The sequence below is a fragment of the Primulina huaijiensis genome, chromosome 2, assembly GCF_012295235.1.
Source record: "Primulina huaijiensis isolate GDHJ02 chromosome 2, ASM1229523v2, whole genome shotgun sequence".
Lineage (NCBI taxonomy): Eukaryota > Viridiplantae > Streptophyta > Magnoliopsida > Lamiales > Gesneriaceae > Primulina > Primulina huaijiensis.
Window position 1 is genome coordinate 18,335,525 of NC_133307.1, and position 21,269 is coordinate 18,356,793.

The following is a 21,269-nucleotide window of genomic DNA, read 5'->3' on the forward strand; positions in this document are numbered from 1 at the left end:
ATGTTGTATTAAGGGTAGAAAACAGACTATTTTAGTGTAAAATTTTATCAGAATAGATTTTGTGGTTGAAGATGGTATAAGTAAAAATAATATATATAGATTTGAATATATAAAGATAAACTTTTAAAAGCAAACGTGATGAGTATTATTATTCTTGTGGTCTGTAATAAAAGATAGAATTTTTCATTTTCCGCACGTGGCTTTATCAGTAATCAATTTTGTTTCCAACAGCCTCCGTATTTATACAGCTGTCTAGAATGAATGGTTAGATTACATCTACCGACATCAATTCTGGTTGGTTCTTTTAGTTCCTGATGGTTTTTTAGGCAAAAAGAAAGAAATCTACGTATTTCTATTTCTTGGTTCAACCACTGGATTCATTTTTTTTGTGTTACTTGCCGTAAGCAACTGAGCTGCATCAGCCCGGAGTTCATAAATAAATAAATGTTCTTTTTTTCCAGCTTTTTAGGTGAAGTTTGTTTGTTTCTTTCTGGCCCTTTTTGATTCACAATACATACAGGTGTAGCTTTTGGCTTTTGCGTCGTCAGTCATGAGCAGAGGTGGCGTGGAGGAAACGCTTCTTGAAAAGCGGCCGGGCGGAGGAAAAGTTAAGAGCTTTGCGAAGGAGTTTGGTGGGGAATCGAAGAGACTATGGAGACTCGCGGGGCCTGCGATTATCACATATATATTTCAGTATTCACTGGGTGCATTGACTCAAACTTTTTCTGGTCAGTTGAATGAGCTGGATTTGGCTGCGGTTTCTGTGGAGAATTCCGTGATTGCTGGCCTTGCTTATGGGTTCATGGTATGATCTTTTTCTACCTTCATTTCCAAGTCTTTTTGTTGGGATTTGCGTCAAATAAGTTGTATTTTAATCAATGGTCCAACCCCTTTTGTGGTGTGTTTTGCCTGCGAGACTCATATTTGTTTGAAAGGTGATATGATTTGTGGGCTATTTATTCGGTGCGTACATGTGGTGATTGTGGTTGCTATTGTCTGAAAAATTAATGGATTGGAGATTGGGGTTTATAGAAATTTCACATTAAATTTTGTTCCTTGTTGAAGAGGATACAATACACAGATCTAACAGGCACATAGCTTGTTTGCTTATTTATACATTTATCAAGCAAACACAAACAAGTTAGTTCCCTGTCGTCTACTAGTTGAATCTTAGTTAAAGGAAGTGGCAGATTTATACACTTAGATTAGATTGGATAAGTGTGGGTTAGTGTATTTTGGGAGGTTAAAATATATCTTTTTCTTAAAAAAAATACCAATGAAAACTGAAGATTTTTCACTTAAAGGGGTTGTCCACTTTAGTCAGACCTTGAAGTGTTGGACATGAAATTTCTCTTTTATTTATATCTTGCTCCAAGATTCTAGTTCATTTGGATCAAAATGTATTCAATTTGTGATTAAAATTTGCAGCTGGGAATGGGAAGTGCATTGGAAACATTATGTGGGCAAGCATATGGTGCGGGGCAGATCGGAATGTTGGGCGTATACATGCAAAGATCATGGGTGATTTTGATAACTACATCTTTTGTATTGCTTCCCATCTACCTCTTTGCTCCCCCAATCCTCACTCTCTTTGGAGAATCTCCTGAAATTTCTAGAGCTGCAGGTCCCTATTTCATCTTCTTTTTTGTTGATTCTTCTCACGTAGTCTTTTTTTTTTCCTTAAGCTTGATATTTGTATTGCAGGTAAATTTGCCATCTGGATGATACCACAAATATTTGCGTATGCCGTGAATTTCCCGATACAGAAATTCTTGCAATCGCAAGGGAAGCTGATGGCAATGGCTTGGATTTCTGCTCTAGTTTTGGTTCTGCATATTTTCTTCAGCTGGCTTCTGATCTTGAAGCTCGGATGGGGGTTAATTGGAGCAGCAATTACTCTAAATGCATCATGGTGGATCATTTGTATTTTGCAGTTGGTTTACATTTTCGCAACCAAATGTGATGGTGCATGGACAGGATTTTCATGGTTGGCATTCCATGATTTGTACGGCTTTGTTAAGCTTTCCTTGGCCTCTGCTGTAATGTTATGGTGAGAGATTGCTAATCAGTAGCTGATTTTTTTTCCCCTGGAAAGTTGGGAAAAATATTTGTTGAATTCTTTATTCTCCTTCCTTAATTTGATTCGATATTGCAGCTTGGAGTTTTGGTATCTGATGATATTAGTGGTAATAGTCGGCCGCCTGGATAACCCTGTGATACCCGTTGATGCGGTTTCTATCTGGTATTCTCCGAGTTTATTTTTTTAATTTATTATTTTCATTTCGTGTTTGATCTAAGGATAACAAACAATCCTTGTGATACGATCACCTGTGTTGCTCAGGTTCACTCAAATTAAAACATTTTTTGTAGCATGAACATTCAAGGATGGAATGCGATGATAGCAATCGGATTTAACGCTGCAATAAGGTAAAATATTAAACCATCATCTGTGTATACATTACGTATGATTTGGCATACACATGCAGATATATATGTATTTGCTAAAAGAACCGCAACCGTTTTGTTTATCCAGTGTAAGAGTGTCAAATGAGCTTGGAGCTGGCAATGCTAAAGCTGCAAAATTTTCTGTGGTTGTGGTTTCAGCCATGACTATGTTGATTGCAATAGTTTGTACTGCAATCGTTTTAGCAACTCGAGATTATTACCCATACCTTTTCACCAGTAGTGACGCAGTAGCTGAGGAGACTACGAGATTGTCAACTTTGCTTGCAGTTACGGTTCTAATAAGCGGCCTTCAGCCTGTTTTATCCGGTAATGATGCAACATCACATTCGAGATTTTAAATATGTGTGTTCAAGTTTAAGCTCATAAACTCGCTTACTGGTTGAGACAAGATGCATCCGGCTTATTGCTTAACATAATTAAGTTGGACTTATTTGACTATGTGATGAGTTTCTTTTTCTTTTTTTGAAATGATTCTTAATAAGTTTCTGTAGCAAAATGACGGTTGAAAATATGATATCTAATTGCATTCTCCTATACATGTCATTTACATCTTTGAGATTTAAAGCTCGATAGGTTTGTGAACCGTATCAGAGAATCTATCAACTGCAGTCTGAAATTTAACTACAACTGAAATATGTGTCACCGATGGTGACCATGAGCTCTTTAACCAGAGCTTATATCAGAATTATGTCGTATTAAGCTCACGGGGTGACATGTGAAGGGAGAGGAGGCCAGAGGGGACGATCTCCCCTCCCCTAGTAGATTTTCTAATCCAGACACATAAAGATATTATTCCATAACACTAACTGAAGATCGTGTCGCCACCTATATACAAGTTATGGCTCCACTATTGGGGTGGCTAGCCGGCTGACTGTTGGTTGAGTTGCTCACTGATTCTCAGGTTCAAATGTATTTTGATTAGGGGTCGCGGTTGGAGCTGGATGGCAGGCCATTGTTGCATACATCAACATCGGTTGCTATTACATCATAGGACTTCCCATTGGCATAGGCTTGGGCTTCCCACTTCACTTAGGCGCAATGGTAAAACCCAACAAACTTTCCTTGGTATTTTTAATGATTTATGTTCTGAAATACCAATGTTATCCATTCTAAAAGTTGCTCATTTTACATAGGTTTTGAACTCAGATACTGGTTTTGATTCACCCATAAGACATTTTCTTATATGTTTTGCAGGGAATCTGGGGTGGTTTGATTGCAGGAGTTTGTTTGCAGACGGCTATCTTGATAGGGATCGTTGCAAGTAGAAACTGGGAGAAAGAAGTATGAACTTTAGCTTTCTTCTTATCTATACATATATATGTATACTGTATATAGCTTTCAACTCAGTTCAAATTTTGATTCTTGCAGGCGGATGAAGCAGAAAGTCGTGTTAAGAAATGGGGTGGATCCATTGCGAATCATTGATCTTGATTTGGATCAAGAAAATTTTACCTTTCTTACCGTATTTATGACTTTCCTTGATGTTCTTCCAATTTATCATATACACTAGTAAATCATTGTGTGCAACCTAATATAATTTTAAAAAACATATTTTTTTTTAACAAATGTTTCATATTATTAGTGTACTTGCTTTCTTAAAACAACATAAATATTTAATCAAATATAGGATATAACTACGTTATATAAACAACTACTTATGAAAATACTTATTATCTCAATGATCTTTGCTTATATTTTTTTAAAAAATTATTGAAGTATGAAAAATTAATGAAATTTGTCTGTTCAGTTAAAAATGTCGTCTTTGGCAAATCGAGCTGAGGTCTTCTTCTTTGTGATCTTAATGTCTTATAGATGATTCCCATATCTTGCCCAGACTGTTGCGAATGTATGATGCATTTTACTGTTCAACGTCATATATAAAGTACAGAAAAACATTGTAAAATTCGTTCAACACTATGTTTTACAAATGGGCAGTGTAGTAAAGTAACAATGTGCATGCCATCCGAGTTCTAAAAATAAAGAAATAACCTACTATAATTTCCTTGTTCTCGTCTAATGCCTCCCACTATCTTGACTAACTACCAAGGACATAGCATTGATATACCGAGGGGAACCTGCTAAAGAAACTTGAAACCAAGAACTATTAACGATGGTTAGAGCTACAGGACCACCGGTGTGGTCTTTTAAGCCTTCCAACGGTTCTTCAATCCGTAACCCACCAGGTTTGCAGCAACGGTGGCCGTTGCTATTGCTACACCCAGGCATAAAGTGTAGCTCATATCGTCTTTGGGGCTCAATGATTCATTGGGTCTTGGTCTGACTTGTTTTCTGGGTTGGAGTTGGATTGAATGCAGGTTTTGAGCATCAATCAGGGGTCATTGTCTCGGGAAGCACAAGCGTAGATGGCACCAAATACTGAAGACAACCCTTTGGCGAGTAGCGATTGTCCCTGCTTTCCTTTCTAGCTGCAAAAGCGGCTTTCAGGGTCTTAGTGCTAGGTGTAGCACGTTATGATGTCCCGGTTACTAAATTCTGTGTAGCTGGTGGCATAGCGTCTGTAAGGGGTGATTGCCAGTAGAACCAATTTGGTATCATTTGAATCGCTTGAATAGCTGAGGCCCTTGATACTCTGTGGCTCTCGGCTTCCTTCAATCGAAAGTTTTGCTCGTTGGACATGTTTATTTACTGCAGCAATAAAATGATACTGGATACTAGGACACAAAGTTCACCTTGGAGTACGCTTTATGCTGGCCTGGCCTGGAATATCTCCATCTCGTTAAAAATGTCGGGAGTTCGAACTCCCACTGTATTGCCTTCACCGATTCTGACCCTGCCCCGGAGCTGCTTAGACGTGATAAATTCTATGGCTGGCAGGTCGGACCTCTCCACAAACCTTTTGATTAGATATGGAAAGGAGTATTTACGAGGGAAAAAAAAGGCGAAGGCGATATTAGTTCTTAGAGCATCCGCAATAGGTGGGTGTTATAACACTCACCGACTCATCAAAAATTGTGGGATCAACTGTCACATACTCATTATAACAACATATCTCTTTTACTCACATCCTTTTAACATTAAAACTCATTATTTATGAGTCCAACAGTCCACTCAATTATCTTAAAATTTTTTCATATTAAATAAATATGTTTTAAATATATTTTACGTTATTTAAATCATTATTCTAATTTTTAAAATAATCTTACTTTTTAATAAAATAATTTTATTAATTTTAAAAAATAATATTAATGTTTTTTTAAATATATTTATTAAATAAAATAGATGTTCGAAAGAAATACCACGACGGAAGAAGAATTTGAACAAGAGGTAAGCACAATTTACTTAAAGTTACAATATAATTATGAAATTGAAATGAAACAATAACTTAGAAATAAAGTACACTTTGATGAAATTAAAAATAACATATGAAATACTAATTCACGGATTGTTGTTGTATTGTCCCCAGATATGCTCAACTAAGTCTGCACGAAGTTGGTGATGAACTTGAGTGTCATGTAGCTCAGAATTTGTCCGAAGATAATCATGAAATCCTCGGTTTGAGCCATTGATAGGTTGTGCGGGTTCGTCACCTTCATCGTTGTACCAATTTGTCATGTAACCTCCCTCATCCTCAACGATCATGTTATGCAAAATAATGCATGTTAACATGATTTGTTTTAACTTTTTCCTATACCAATAACGAGCTGGGGCTCGCGTGAAAAGAATTTAAAAAATGTTAAAAAAAACAAATCCAACCGTTCAGAAAAAAAGAAAAATTAAAAAAATTTAATTTTATTTCAAATACGCGCGAGGCCCGCGTGAAAAAGAAAAATAAAAAAAATTAATCCAAAATGCGTGGGACCCGCGTGGGGCGGCTGCCCAACGCGTTTTGAGGCGCGTGCAGACACAATGTGCCAGCAAGCGTCAATTGCAAAAATTAAAAAAAAATGAGATAATTTGAACGCCCCACTCTCTCTCTTGATACCTACTCACAATGGATAGGGGTGTTAAATGGACATTATAACACCCTCATTGTGGGTGATCTTATAGACCAAAAAATGTACCACGTCAAGAAAATCTGCTATTAAACAAAAGTAGATATGATCAAGTGGTATGGATTGTATTCTTATGAGATGCAGTCAACTGGAAAAGCGCCGATAGCTTCTTGAATTGTCTCCGGGATCAGCCCATTGAGCCACAACTCGAGCTCTTCCATATACCGATTCAACATTAAATGTTTTAGCAGCAAATAAAGGCACATTTCAAGCAAACCACGCACTTGACTTAATCAACAAAAACAGCCCTTTGTTCACTCTGATCCAAGCCACTTTGGGAATTCACAAATCCAAATCAAATTTGAAAATCCCACTCACTCACTTCTCACTCCACAAATACATAAGCCCCAGGAAACTTCTTAGCACATCAGAAACAATAGAATTGAAATGATTATGGCTCCAAATAATAAACACTGAATGAGTTACACTAACTATACAAATTAAATACAAGTATCTTCCATTAATGATTGTTACATATAATAATTTATTTTTCAACTGCAAGTATCTTCAATTGACCATTAATATGATGATAAAATACTATTTTTTTTTTAAATGCAAGTATCTCCGTAAAGTGTTACCTGCAATTATATGTCTTGTGATTCGAATTTTTTTTTTTTGAAGATAGACTATAAATAAAGGTTTAATATTATGAATATATCTTTTAAATTTTATTGTGTATCCTACACTCAGGCTTCTCTTTTTTGGAAATTTCATTCCCCTGGACGTACAACCTAAATTCTATACTCCTTCGTGAACATACCGTGAAAACATTATTGACAGCAAAGAGTGGTATGCCGCGAAAACATTGTTGACAACACACATATGAACGCTGCGAAAAAGTTATTGACATCACATACTAGCATGCCGCGAAAAAATTATTGACAACACAAATGTGCACGCCGCTAAAAAAAATCTAGTTTACTAACCTCGTATATAAATCAAATCTCAAATAATTATCAACTTATATACAAACAATTGTCACAAATATCATAGCATAGTCCAAAATCATATTTATCATCATTAATATGTTTCAAAATCAAACTAACATCAACAAGTTCCAAAATTAAATCACCGACATTATTTCTCACAACCTTATGTTGAAAAGTCCACTACTCGTTTTTCTTTAAAATATACTAAATTTTTTTCCCCTCCTATGCATTCGGCCGAAAATAAATATATATAAATAAATTTTTAAAATACTTTTGCACCAATTAAAATAAACCAACCAATCTATTATTTAAAAATGCAAAAGAACACAATTCAAAACATGAAATTGTAAACCGTCAAACCAAACCTAAAACTAGTGTTTTTCAAAATAAAGCATAAAATTTTAAATCTGTTAAAACCACTCAAAAGCATCAAAAGTCATAAACGTCATAAAATCTTTAAAGTAATATTAATGCGGAAAACTAGCAAAGGTCATCGGGTTATCTGCTCCATCAGTCCATCTAGTTCAACCATCAAGTCATCCATCATCAACAATATCGTACTCATCTATATTGATCACACCTAGTGAGTCTATTGACTCAGTAAACCTTAATCATGATAGTAAGTAATACATATACATTCACAAGCAACAGTGAAAGATACTTTTAATTAAATAGCTTTTCATGAGCATGCTTAACTTTAAATCCTTTTTCCTTTCATCATAAACATTTCTTTTCCTCATATACATATATGTTTTCTCTTTTTATTGAAGTCAGATTGTTAATTGTGACTTTCGTATTAGTTGTAGTTCGATGGATCCATCTACGTATAACCATGATACTAGGCGACGGAGACATCAGCGACACTCTCACCCGTCAACTGAGCCTTGGCCTTACATATCATCACATCATCATAATCATCATATCATCGTATTAGTCACAATCAAGTCACCTCCTTCAACCTTTCATTACTTATAAAAATTCATGTATATATATATATATATATACATATCATTCTTTTAAACCAAGCATGCAACACGTCTTTCAGCATTGATGTTTCATCATAAAAGTCCATAAACATTTAAAATAAATATTTTAACATTCATTTCCGCATTCATGACACTGTCATGACGTCTAACCTTTTTCAGGTGTAAAATGACTGTTTTGCCCCTGAAACCCTAACTTTCTAAATTTATCCTTAGACCTTAAAACGACGACCCAAATCCACCCAAACTTAACATAACACATTAAAATACACCCATAAATATTTCTTAGACATAAACTTATGTTCCTCGACTAATTTCTCAATTCATTTCACAACTTAGACGTACATCTCGGTTTTAACTCGAATCAATTCGAAACTTAACCAAACTTTACCAAACTCGAACCATAGATTATTAACACCTAACCATACCATATACAACTCAAATACAACCATTTAAGACCTTTGATCGAGCCTAGGAAGCTAATGAATTTTTTTAACTTATTTTGCAAAGCCCTAGCTTGTTTGAACCCTAGCTTGTCTCGACCCTAGCCCTTGGCCGACCCATCCAGACCTTATGTACCCTTCCTAGGACCATGACTGACACCTAGAGAACCTGCTGGACAGAACTTAACAAGCTTGAAGTCACAGTACCCAAACTCGATCGTTACTAGCCATGCGGGCCCAAGCCTCACGCCACAACCCTTTGCCTTCGAACCAGCCCTCATGCAACCATCCTAGGACCATCATACAGTCCCCTTAGGTTTCCTGGATGTGACCCTACAGCAGCTAAGAGCCGTGCGCTTCTAGACCCCAAGGCCGTAAAACCCTAGCCCCCTTTAAACCAATTTTCGTTCCAGCCTTCTACCCTACATGTGCAGCCCTTATCTATGCATCTATGGACTCTTAACATGTTGAGAAACATCCCGTTCCCATAGCCCTACCATGGTAGCCCCCTTTGTGCAACACATTTATGAATTTGCAAGCATAAAACTCAAGTTTTGGTCATGTGTAGCCGTAAAAACGAAAATAAAAGAAAGTGAATCATGTTTTCATGCCCACATGTATTAACACATATAATATGGTATGAAAGATGAGTGAAGGAATATTAAGGCGTGTCTTTGCATATTTTACGCAATAAAATCAATTTGAGATGCGAAAAACGTCAACGGAGAGGGACGGGACTTGCTCTGTTTTTCTTCAAACCAACGTGAACAAGCTAATGTGTGGTGTGTGTTTTGGCCGAGAGTTTGAGAGAAACAAAACCCTAGGTTTCTATTATAGGGGTGTGAGTTTGGGTGTAAAAGTGCAAGGTATAAAAGCTTGTTTGATATAATCCCTATTTTCTTCAAAAATCGATTGTCGGTTAAAATACGACTCGACGCGTAAAAAACATCTCAAAAACCACCATTTTCGAAAATACAATTTAAAATATGACATATATTAAATAATTAAAAATAATCATTTAACAAAAATATTTTCCTTTATATGGTATATGGTTTCCGTTCCTCGATCGCGTCTTGAATAACTTTTAAAACACAATTTTATGCATTATATTAAAAACCACATTTTAAACATGTAAACATGCCTACCACATTTACTTCATGCCATTAAAAAAATTTAATTAGTCATTTTTCAATTTTCCTATATTTGCATGCAGTTGGGTTACGTTATCGTATTTTGGACCTTACAATTCCTCTCTCCCTTAAATGAAATTTTGTCCTCGAAATTAAAACTTACCGAATAACTCCGGGTAGCGACTCTTCATGTCCCTCTCAGTTTCCCGAGTAGCTTCCTCCTTCGAATGATTTAGCCACTTGACTTTGACCATTTGAATAACTTTGTTTCGGAGCTTTTTTCTTGCCTATCCAGAATTTTTATAGGTCTTTCCTCGTAAGACATATTTGGAGTCAACTGCAGAGGTTCATAATTCAGTACATGTGAAGGATTCGACATGTACTTTTGCAGCATCGAGATATGGAACACATTATGTACTCCAGCTAGCGTTGGTGGCAACTCCACCCTATAAGTTAAATCTTAAACGGTCCTATGAACCTCGGACCGAGTTTATCTTTCTTGCCAAATCTCATGACACCCTTCATAGGTGCTACTTTCACAAATACGTTGTCACCTATTGCAAACTCTAGTTCTCTTCGTCGTTTATCGGAGTAGCTCTTTTGTCGGCTATGTACAGTTTTCATCCTATCTCGAATTTTGACTACTAGCTCTGCTATTTGATTGATAAAGTCCAAACCAAATTCTTCTCTTTCACCAACCCCGTCCCAAAGTATAGGTGATCTACACTTCCTTCCATAAAGTTCCTCATAAAGAGTCATTCTTATAGATGATTGGTAGCTATTGTTATAGGTTAACTCCACTAGAGGTAACTTCGGTTCCGAACTTCCTTGAAAATTTATCATACAAGCTCGGAGTAGATCCTCCAAAATTTAAATCATCCGTTCGGATTGACCATCGGTATGAGGATGAAACGTTGTACTGAACAACAACTTCGTCCCCATTGCTGCATGCAGAATCTTCTAGAAAGAAGATGTGAACCTCGTATCCCAGTCAGAAACAATAGATACTGGAATCCCATGAAGTTGAGCTATCTCTCGGATATACAGCTCTGCATACCGAGTCATGTTGAATGTCATCTTAATAGGTAGAAAGTGCACTGATTTTGTAAAATGGTCAACTATCACCCAAATGGCATTGAATCCCTTGATAGTCCTTGGCAATTCCACTACAAAATACATGGTGATGTTTTTCCATTTTCACTCGGGAATATGAAGGGGCTTAAGCTTCCCAGCTGGCCTCTGATGCTCTGTCTTAACTTTCTGGCATGTCAAACACTCGGGAATATGAAGGGGCTTAAGCTTCCCAGCTTAACCGGCCATCAATAAAGTAACTGCAAATCCTTATACATCTTCGTACTTACAGGATGAATGGAGTACGGGGTATTGTAAGCTTCCTTCATAACAACCTCTCTCAATGAATCGCCACTAAGAACCTAAAGTCGATTTTGATATCGAGCTATGTCATCTTCCTCGGAATACAGCTTCCAACCTTTAGACTCATCTCTCATTTTCTATTTTTGTAACTGCTCATCATAAGACTGACCTTCACGTATTTTATCCCTCAAAGTCAACTGAAATGTCATAGTAATAAGATTAGGGGCCTTGCCCCTATCATATACTACAAGCTCGAATCGCTGAATCTCGAACTGCAATGGTCTATGAAGTGATAATTGAGTAATACATGTTGTCTTTCTACTCAATGCACCCGCAATTACATTAGCTTTGCTCAAATGATAGCTAATATCGCAATCGTAGTCTTTTATCAACTCTAGCCATCTTCGTTGTCTCATATTCAACTCTTTTTGGGTGAAGAAGTATTTCAAGCTCTTATGATCAGTGAAAATCTTGCACTTTTCTCCATATAAGTAATGTATCCAAATCTTCAATGCAAAAAATACTGCTGCAATCTCGAGGTCATGCGTCGGGTAATTCTTCTCAAGAACCTTCAACTGTCTAGCCATCTTCGAATTTAGTTATCATTCTTCTTTCCAACATCGGTCACCCGAATCCCTTGTATCCCAAGGTGGGTTTTTGGAGGGGTTTTGACAAGCAAAAAGGGTAGAAAAAAATAGAAATCGTCCTCCGTTCGTCACCGACTTCCACCGCTTCGGTATTCGTATTTCGAGCATTTTAAACGCAAATGTACGTTTCTAAAACTTTTTTTTTTGCACCATTCAAATAATATTATGTGTGTTTAATCATGTTTGCATGAAAAATATGAAACCCTCCTTTAATTTTCGTTTTTATGGCTTGTACATCTTAAAACTTTGATTTTCATGCATTGAAACTCGTGCTTATGATGCACAAAGGGACTGCCATGATAAAGCTATGGGAAGGGACGATTTTTAACATGTTTAAGGTCCATAGATGCATGTTTAAGGGTTGGACAATATGGATGCAAGAGTAGAACGAAAATTGGGTTTTTAGGAAATAGGGTTTGCGTTTTTGGTCCTAGGAAGAAGCAGGCTGTTAGCTGCTGTGGGGACATGTTCATGGGTCCTAATAGGGTCAAGTCATGATCCTAGATGGGCTCTGCAAGGACTGGAAATGGAGGATAAAGGTTGCACGTCGCTTTGGGTCGCTTAAGGCTTGTAGGGGTGCGGGTTTAAGGTTGCAAGTTATAGGGCTATAGAGGCTGGTCTAGTAGAGTTCTAAGGGTTCACTCTAGGCACTAGGATGAGTACATAGGGTCTGGACATGATGGTTAAGGGCTAGGCTCGATGGATTGAAAGTTGGCTTGAGCCAGCGTTTGATCAATTGTGCAGAAAATTCAGTAGGCATTATAAGCTATTCTGAGGGTCTTAAATGATTTGATTTGGGTGGTTGCATAAGGTATGGTTAGGTGTTAATAAGCTATGGTTCAAGTTTGGTTAAGTTTTGAGTCGATTCGGGTTAAAACCGGGGCGTTCGGTTAAGTTTTAAAACGAATTGAAAAATTAGTTTAGGAGCTTAATTTTACGTCTAAAAATTTTTATGGGTGTATTTTAAGGTGTCATGTTAAGTTTAGGGATGAAAAGTTTATGTTTAAAATTTAGGAAGAAAATATTAAGTTTTGAATTTATTCGGGTTAAAAACGCTTCATGGTTTAATCATTAAGTTATTAAATCGAAAGACTCGGGTTTACGTCTAAGAAAAATATTAGAGGACAAATTTAAGCTTATGCGATGATTTAGGATAGGCTCAAGTCAATAAAAGTAAGAAAAAAACAAAATCGGGAATTTTTGAGTCCAAGGGTAAAATGATCATTTTGCATCCCGGGCAGTACAAAAGGTCTGGTAGTGTCTTGAAGAATTATTACGCATACTAAATGATATTTTAAAATGTTTACGATGAAAATATGTGATTTTATGATTTACGATAAAGCTGTGCAATTTTTCTGTTAAAATGCTATTTTTCAAATGTGGAAAGGATACAATATTTTCTGATTAAAAAGAAAAGCAAAAATATTTTGAAGGATGTGAATTGAATGTGACATAAAAGATATGATATATGATTTTTGAGAATATCGTGAGGGAGAAGGCCCCAGAGGGAGCCTGTTTAAGGAAGAAGGCCCAAGAGAGAGCCTCAATATTTTTATTTTACGTCGGTGCCTAGTAGGGGTGTCAATCGGGTCCGGTGGGTCGGGTTTCGGGTCAACCCGCAAAATTTTTTTATTTTTTTCCCAACCCGAACCCAAACCGAACCCGAAGAAACCCGAAAACCCCCAACCCGAACACGAACCCGTCTAACCCGACTCAACTCGTCTAACCCGCCTAACCCGAATTTTTTTTATTTTTTTAAAAAAATTAATGAAAAAATTCGAAAAAACAAAAAATAATAGTAATATTTTAATTTAAACGCATAATAACAAAATTTTCGATTTAAATTTGAAAGTTTAATTGTAGAAAATTAAAAGTATATTTACTAAATCAAATAAATAAATGGTAAAAAAATACAAATAAATAATAAATGATAAAAATTTATCATATAAATATACAATAAATTTTTTGTTCAAACATACAATATATAAAAATATATGTAATATTTTCAAAAAAAAAGTTTTCGGGCCAACACGTGACCCAACCCGACCCAACCCGAAACCTCTCTAACCTAGCACTAAACCGAACCCACCCAACCCGAACCCGACCTGAACCCGAAAAACCTCAACCCGAACTTGATTTTTTCGTGTTAGGTCGTGTCGGGTTGACGGGTCGTGTCACATTTTGACACCCCTAGTGCCTAGTGCCCGTCCCCATGCACAATGGTGAGCTAAGACTGATCAGTCGACGAGAAGATACAGTTAGTCATTTTCAATGATCAAACTTCACCCAAAAAAATAAATGATGAAAATCTTTATGATTTGACGATTTATGATTAAATTATGCTTACAAATTGATGCTAGCTTATTTTGAATAAAAGTATGATTTTAATGTATGTGCTTGTATATGTATTAGTTGTTACTCATGTTTAAAACGTGATGAGTCATTAGACTCACTAGGTTTGAATGTTGCAAGTGAGGATGAGATTGAGGGAGGCACTGACGCTTGAGTGGATCGAGTCCGACAGTACACTTCCGAGGAACATTATTTTCCTCATTAGTTTGATAGTTAAAGTTTTAAATATTTTGCTAATGATTTAATTAGAGATTTTCATGCTTTATTTTGAAGTTAGGGTTGATCATGTTAATGGTTGACATATGTTTTTGTTAATTGACGATTTAGGAATTTTATGCATTTAAGATTTCAAATGTTAAGTTATTTTAAATATGAATTTCGAATTTTATGTTTCAAAAAAAAATTTGAGTAGGATTTTAGAGTTAAAAGTAGTGGACGTTTCAAGACATTAGTGAATCTAACTGAGGGAATCGTTCTCATATGATGCAAATAGATCTACAAAGAAAGCTTGGGACGGATGGAAAGGTATTGACCCTCGAGGCAAGACTGTTTGTAAAATTTTATACTCAAAGGCAAGGAATTGACTATAAGGAAACTTTCTCACCAGTTGCTATGTTTAAGTCCATTAGAATATTACTAGCCATAGCAGCATGATATGATAATGAAATATGGTAAATGGATATAAAGACAAAATTCCTCAATAGAGAAATTAAAGAAGATATTTATATGTCAAAACTTGGAGGATACACATTAGTAGGAAGTGAGCATAAGATATGCAGACTTCAGATATCAATATATGATCTCAAGCAGACGTCAAGAAGTTGGATCCTTAGATTTGAAAACACTATCAAGAAATTTGGTTTTGCTTAGAATCCTGAGGAACTATGTGTATACAAGAAAGTTAGTGGGAGTGTAATGACATTCTTAGTGCTTTATGTTGATGATATTCTACTAATTGGAAATGATGTATGATTATTCCAATCAACTAAAGTATGATTTAGCAATTAAATTCTCCATGAAATACATGGGTGAAACATCCAATGTATTGAGAATATAAATCTATAGGGAAAGATCAAAGAGGATGTTGGGGCTAACCAAACGACTTATATCAATACCATTCTAAAAAGATTCTTTATGGATGAGTCCAAGAGAGGATACTTACCAACGTGTCATGATGTTGCTCTATCTAAAGCAATGTGCCCCAAAACTGACGAATGATAGAGATTATGACATGTGTTCCATATGCATCAGCCATTGGTAGTATCATGTATGACATGATATCAACGCGCCCTGATGTTACTTACGCTATGAGTGTTACAAGCAGATATCAAGCGAACCCTGGTCCAATGCATTGGAAGGCTGTGAAAGATATTCTTAAATACCAAAGAGGACTAAGAACTTGTTCATGATCTATGGTGGTGGAGAATTAAACTTGGAAAGCTACATTGATTGTAGCTTCCAAAGTGACGCAAATAATTCAAAATCGACCTCTGGTTTTGTATTCAAGCTCAATGGTGTGGCTGTCTCTTGGAAGAATTCAAAGCAAGACACCGTTGTTTATTCCACCACTGAAGCTGAATATATTGCTGCATTTACTGCAACAAAAGAGGCAGTTTGGATGAGGAATTTCGTACAAAAGTTGGGACTTATTCCTAATGAAGTTGATCCAGTCCCGGTGTGCTGCGACATCACTGGTGCCATTGCACAGGAAAATGCACCAATGTATCATCAGCGATCCAAACATCTACTGAGAAAATTCCACATCATCCAGGAGATTGTGGAAAGAGAAGATATTTCAGTTGAGAGAGTTGCATCTACAGATAACGTGGCTAATCCACTTACAAAGCCCTTGTCGGGACCATTGTTTGAATAGCATCGCGAAACAATGAGATTAAAATTTATGGGTAGTTGGCTCTAGGACAAGTGAGAGATTATTAAAATAGATGTTGTGTAAGCCAACAGTTGGCTAAGAAATTTATTGACTCAGTTGTAATTAATAGTCTTTCTTTTAATATAATTTAAATATCATGGTTTCATTTTAATTTATCTGTATACTCATGCAATCAACATAGATAATGATATTGATTATACTTTAATACAAATGAATCGTAATTCGATCTTGAAACTCATTTGTAAATACTGTATATTTTAAATTTGTTCCTAGTCGATTCAGCTGCCTAAAAACAAGGATAAAGGCCGCTTGAGCTTGAGACTAGCATCTGTGATGTTGTGTACCGTGTTTCGTGGTGAGAGCATAGAGATGTCCAATCATGCAAATCGGCAATCATATGATGATTGTAAAGAACAACCCTCCATCGGACTTTCCAATTAATTATGAGTCATCGAGAGGAAAAGTCTGTGGTTGTGATTGTACATCATTGGTCCTTACAACCCGGGTCAATACTGAGGCTCTACATACTAGGATTGTGCTTTGACTCGTTTACCGACTCCATGAGGGTCGCAATGTGGCGAGGTTGGGTGCAATTGTGACATGTGTAGGAGCCAGTGCATTATAGTCGGCAATTCACCGCTCACCTACTGGTGTGGATAGTCTATGTGATCTCATGAAATAGTAGTGCATGAAATATCTAGCCCGAGTGTAAGATGTACAATAGGGGCAAGAGTTCTCTAGTTGTACGTGCGATGACACTATGAATATTTCATAAATGTATCACATAACTATCGAATCTAATATGCAACCCTCGATGAGCCAATGGTTGCAGATTTTATAAGGATATATGATATGAAGGGACCGTACTGTACATTAATCATAACCGATTGGTTCTTGTAGGCACTATCAATGATACCTAGATAATCATGAGACGATGCTACTTGACGCTTTTACTATGATTAGATGAGTTTAATCAGAAATGATTTCTGACATTCTCATGATCAAATGTTGGTATATAGAATGGGGTAAATAAGGGTAAGCCCGAATTAAAGACAATGTCCTAAATCACAAAGAGTTGTGAACCCACGGCTAGCTGTATCTCTAAACCATTGAGAGTCACGCAAGCACTATATATTTTTTTCCCGTTAAGATAATAAATTCAAGGAGTTGAATTTATATAAAATTATGAGATAATAAATTCAAGGAGTAGGATTTATGATAATTAAAATTTGGAGAAAATAAATTCAAAGAGTTGAATTTATGAAAATTGAGAGTTAAAATATTAAACTCAAAAGTTGAGTTTATAAAAAATTAAATTAAATGTAATGGGAAGCATGTATAATTGGCTTTTAGGAGTACAAATCCAACATGCTAGATAATTAAAGTTCTTAACGGACTTTAATATATTAATTAATTAAACTAGTTGGACTAATCAAATTAATTTGGCAAAAACTTGTGTGAGACGGTCTCACGGGTCGTATTTTGTGAGACGGGTCCTTTATTTGGGTTATCAATAAAAAAATATTACTTTTTATGCTAAGAGTATTACTTTTTATTGTGAATATCGGTAGGGTTGATCCGTCTCACAAATAAAGATTCGTGAGATCGTCTCACAAGAGACTTACTCAATTAATTAAGTCTATTAATGTTTATTTAAGGAACCCTGAACCTATAATTAAGGAAACTAAGTTAAGGATTCAATATTTGGTGAGGAGACCTCAAACCCTAGCCTCTGTTGCATGCAATTTTCGATAATTCCCCTCTCATTCTCTCAAAAATTTTCGGCCACCCTCAACAATTATAGGGTTTGAATCGTCAACTTTTTATCTCAAACAATAAAAATTCCTCTAAATTTTTTTAGTGTAATTTATAGGAGTAACAAATATTCCGATCATGGACTTGATTGGAGAAAGAAAATTTCAAGAAGATCGTTCGTAGTGAATACTATGATAGCTATTTATACAAATCCCGGAATAATTGGTATCAAGTGATTAATTCACTAAAAATATATTCATTAACACCCTATGAATGTTTTATTTGTTTAAACCATACGAGCATCTAAATACATTATTTGAACGTCAAAATAAAATCTTAAAAATTTCACTATGTTTTAGATACGAGAAAACCGATTTCTCAACAAAATCACCGTATGATGGTTGGAAGATATAGAACAATTAAGAGTGAACGTCAATATTCTTTCTTTTCCCACTAATTCTCAATGCGCCAGTTGTGTCAGAAAATGGACCAGGATTTCAAGGAACTTATAAAGAAAACACTTTTAACACTGAGCAAACGAAAAACAATAATGCATGAATATAAGGCAAGCAATTGTACTGGAATCCTCTATTTACATTAATAGTTCTCCGCGACTGGTCTGGATGGAAAGAGCCTAAGAAGAAATGTTAGTAACGACCATAGGCATGCAACACCTAGGATACGGAATGTCAGTGCCAAAGAAACAAATGCCCCCATCCGATCTGCTGCCGCAGGGGTTACAGCTGCACCACTCATTGCAAACATTAATTTCTCAATAAATCCCACAGCCCTCGCCAATTGGTATATCCTATATATCTGCGGGGAAAGTGCCAATCTTATAAAAAAATATGTTCCCTTTTAACAGGGGGTAAAAGTTAATTTAACGATTTCTAACCTCGAAGATAATTGGCAAAACAGGCCAACAAGAAGATCCATCCCGGTCAAGACGTCTCTCAAAAGCAAATTGAGCCAAACAGCCAAATAAGAAAGGAGCAACAGAAATCAATGCAGGTAAACCAAGAATTGGCCAGGTGACATAAACGGCAAGGAGCGGAGCAAAAACTTTAAATCCCATGGTAAAAAATGCAGAGGACAAATATCCTCGTAGGCCAGTGATTAGACCCCATCTCTTTGAGGTAAACTGCAGATATGGCCTTTGAACGTGCTCAGTAACAAGTAGAAATATGGCAAGTCCGGCATAAAATATGACCTCAGTAGAAAATGAAGAAACAATTTCTGCATCAAGATCAAGAAAAACTAAATGCTTGTCCGGTAGACAATGAAGAAAATTATCTGAAAAAAATGTGAATAAGAACCAACACAAGATATGAAGAAAGGTTGAAATTTGAAATAGAAAAACTAATGGAAGCAGGTAACCCTTTTGCAAATCATGGAAGCATCACCATGCTATGGCCCGTTTTTATCATGTTATATATTTCAATTTAAAAAACTCCAGATGCATGAGCATAGAGGAAGTACAGACCTCAACCTCAAAGAACGAACTTCAACCATAGCAACTTTAATTTTTTCTCTACTCTTAAAACTTCCTCCTGCTATTTATCATTCTTCAGTTTCGCGTCCTATGAAGTATAAGATGTTAGGGAGTAATTATTGTCTCTCTCATGAGAGCAATCAACACGTGGGATAGGGTTGATGTCAACTGTAGCTTTTGGTAAAAGAACAAGCCTAGTGGAAGAGCAATTGAAACATGATATTTAAATTGTTCTATGGCTTAAAGTATTTAAGTCGTACTGCTACCACTAATAATGCTTTTGGTAAAAAGTCGATTTCTCAGTCCTAGATAAGGTCCGAATATTTGTTCAAATGTGCTATTATTTAAAAAACAATCAACAAATTACACTCATGACACCAAGTTTACACGAATACTGGAAGGCTAAGCCAGTAGTTGCATAAATTTATCAAATTCCAGCAAGGCACAAAAAATTAGAGAGATCCCAATCAACAAAAAATAAAGATTTGAAGTAGTTATTGAGTTTCTAGTGCTTTCAAGATCAAGGACTGAGGTTAAGATCTATACGTGAACAACATATGGAAATCAATATGCACAATGAAATCATAGCATACAACTTTCAAAACCAGTTATTTAATCGACAAAAACGGCCAGCAGAGACTGGGATGAAAAATTGAGAAACAGAGGTCAAAACACCGAATTCAATCTCAAAACATTAGAACTCATGAAGAAAGCTCCAGAATACCTGCAAGAACCTCATTTTTAAAGAGATCCTCGATAGCGCCAGTGATAAAGAACAGTGGAACAATCAAGGAGGAAATTAACGCTACGGGTGCCAAAATCCACAGAAAGGAACCAGGATTCTCATCAAAAGGCACTGACACCAATTTGCTTTCCTCAGCCGATTGGTCACTCAATCCACCGAAAGAAACAGAGCCTGGTTTTCCACGAAATGGTTCCGAACCTTTAATTTCACTCACTCGAAAACCTGAATTCCTCAATGAACCATTTTTTGCAACACACACAACCACTCCACTCCTTAAAGATGCCGAAAGATCTGCAAAAGATCGGGTAAAAAAAAGGAAATAACTGAGAAATCCCAGTGATAAACCAAAATAGGAAGATAAAGCGAGAAAACGTACATTTTAGCTCAATTTTCAATCCCGGCATCCATTTTTTAACGGAAGTGTGCTCTCTTAACTGTCTTTTGACCTGATAAACAGATTTTCCACAGAATAATTCACAATTTCAGACAGTGCTAAACAGGAGACAATATTGAAAAATTTAAGGAGAGAGCTTACAGATTGAAGACGAGGAAGCAGAAAACGTGTGCGTGGAGGATAATTTTGAAGGAAAACACAGGCAGATTGCAACTCCATTTCGCGTTTGAGAAAAATTTCAGTAGGGTTTTACTTTTACTGTATTACACCGTCCTGTCTGTGACTGTGTTATCCTTAAACCCTTAATTCGCTTCTCTATGTTTAGCAAAATGAAGTCGTTTCTCATCTTCTCTAGCTTATTTTATTTTATTTTATTGAGTTGAGATAGAGAAATGCTAGAATTAGGTCTTGAGACTTCCTTTTAAGCTTAAAGATTTTGATTTCAGATTAAATATAAATTTATTGGCTTTTAATTTGAAACTACTAATAAGGTATTAATTTTTATTTTGATAAATTAATTTATGAAAATATAATAAATTTTGTGAAAATTAGTTCGAAGACACGACTTTGAATGGCATGATCATATTTTAAGACTATCTGAAATTATTTATAAATCTTTTGTAATCTAACATACAATAATATATTTGAAATAATG

General features: G+C 36.0%; 2 protein-coding genes and 1 pseudogene across 2 annotated transcripts; 1 reads left to right on the forward strand and 2 right to left on the reverse strand.

The window, feature by feature from the left end:
* The first annotated feature begins 324 nt into the window (after positions 1 to 324).
* Positions 325 to 4,490, forward strand: LOC140967662 (protein DETOXIFICATION 33-like). The gene is made up of 9 exons (XM_073428357.1): positions 325 to 805; positions 1,429 to 1,624; positions 1,705 to 2,050; positions 2,156 to 2,242; positions 2,371 to 2,427; positions 2,534 to 2,772; positions 3,389 to 3,507; positions 3,661 to 3,747; positions 3,835 to 4,490. Exons 1-9 carry the CDS (start codon positions 551 to 553, stop codon positions 3,889 to 3,891), a joined length of 1,443 nt encoding a protein of 480 aa, XP_073284458.1. The 5' UTR covers positions 325 to 550; the 3' UTR covers positions 3,892 to 4,490.
* LOC140957051 (uncharacterized) lies at positions 4,480 to 10,723 on the reverse strand (annotated as a pseudogene).
* Positions 10,724 to 18,513: 7,790 nt separating this feature from the next.
* Positions 18,514 to 20,945, reverse strand: LOC140967670 (uncharacterized). The gene is made up of 5 exons (XM_073428367.1): positions 20,756 to 20,945; positions 20,597 to 20,666; positions 20,200 to 20,511; positions 18,879 to 19,219; positions 18,514 to 18,799 (listed from the first exon to the last, which is right to left on the reverse strand). Exons 1-5 carry the CDS (start codon positions 20,831 to 20,833, stop codon positions 18,581 to 18,583), a joined length of 1,020 nt encoding a protein of 339 aa, XP_073284468.1. The 5' UTR covers positions 20,834 to 20,945; the 3' UTR covers positions 18,514 to 18,580.
* Positions 20,946 to 21,269: the final 324 nt, after the last annotated feature.

Coding starts and splice junctions, on each gene's coding strand:
- LOC140967670 (XM_073428367.1), bottom strand. CDS start 20,833: ATGGAGTTGCAATCTGCCTGTGTTTTCCTTCAAAATTATCCTCCACGC. Junction 20,667..20,755: donor TGCTTCCTCGTCTTCAATCT/GTAAGCTCTCTC, acceptor TCTGTTTATCAG/GTCAAAAGACAGTTAAGAGA. Junction 18,800..18,878: donor TTTTGCCAATTATCTTCGAG/GTTAGAAATCGT, acceptor CTTTCCCCGCAG/ATATATAGGATATACCAATT.
- LOC140967662 (XM_073428357.1), top strand. CDS start 551: ATGAGCAGAGGTGGCGTGGAGGAAACGCTTCTTGAAAAGCGGCCGGGC. Junction 2,243..2,370: donor GTTGATGCGGTTTCTATCTG/GTATTCTCCGAG, acceptor CATTTTTTGTAG/CATGAACATTCAAGGATGGA. Junction 3,748..3,834: donor GTAGAAACTGGGAGAAAGAA/GTATGAACTTTA, acceptor TGATTCTTGCAG/GCGGATGAAGCAGAAAGTCG.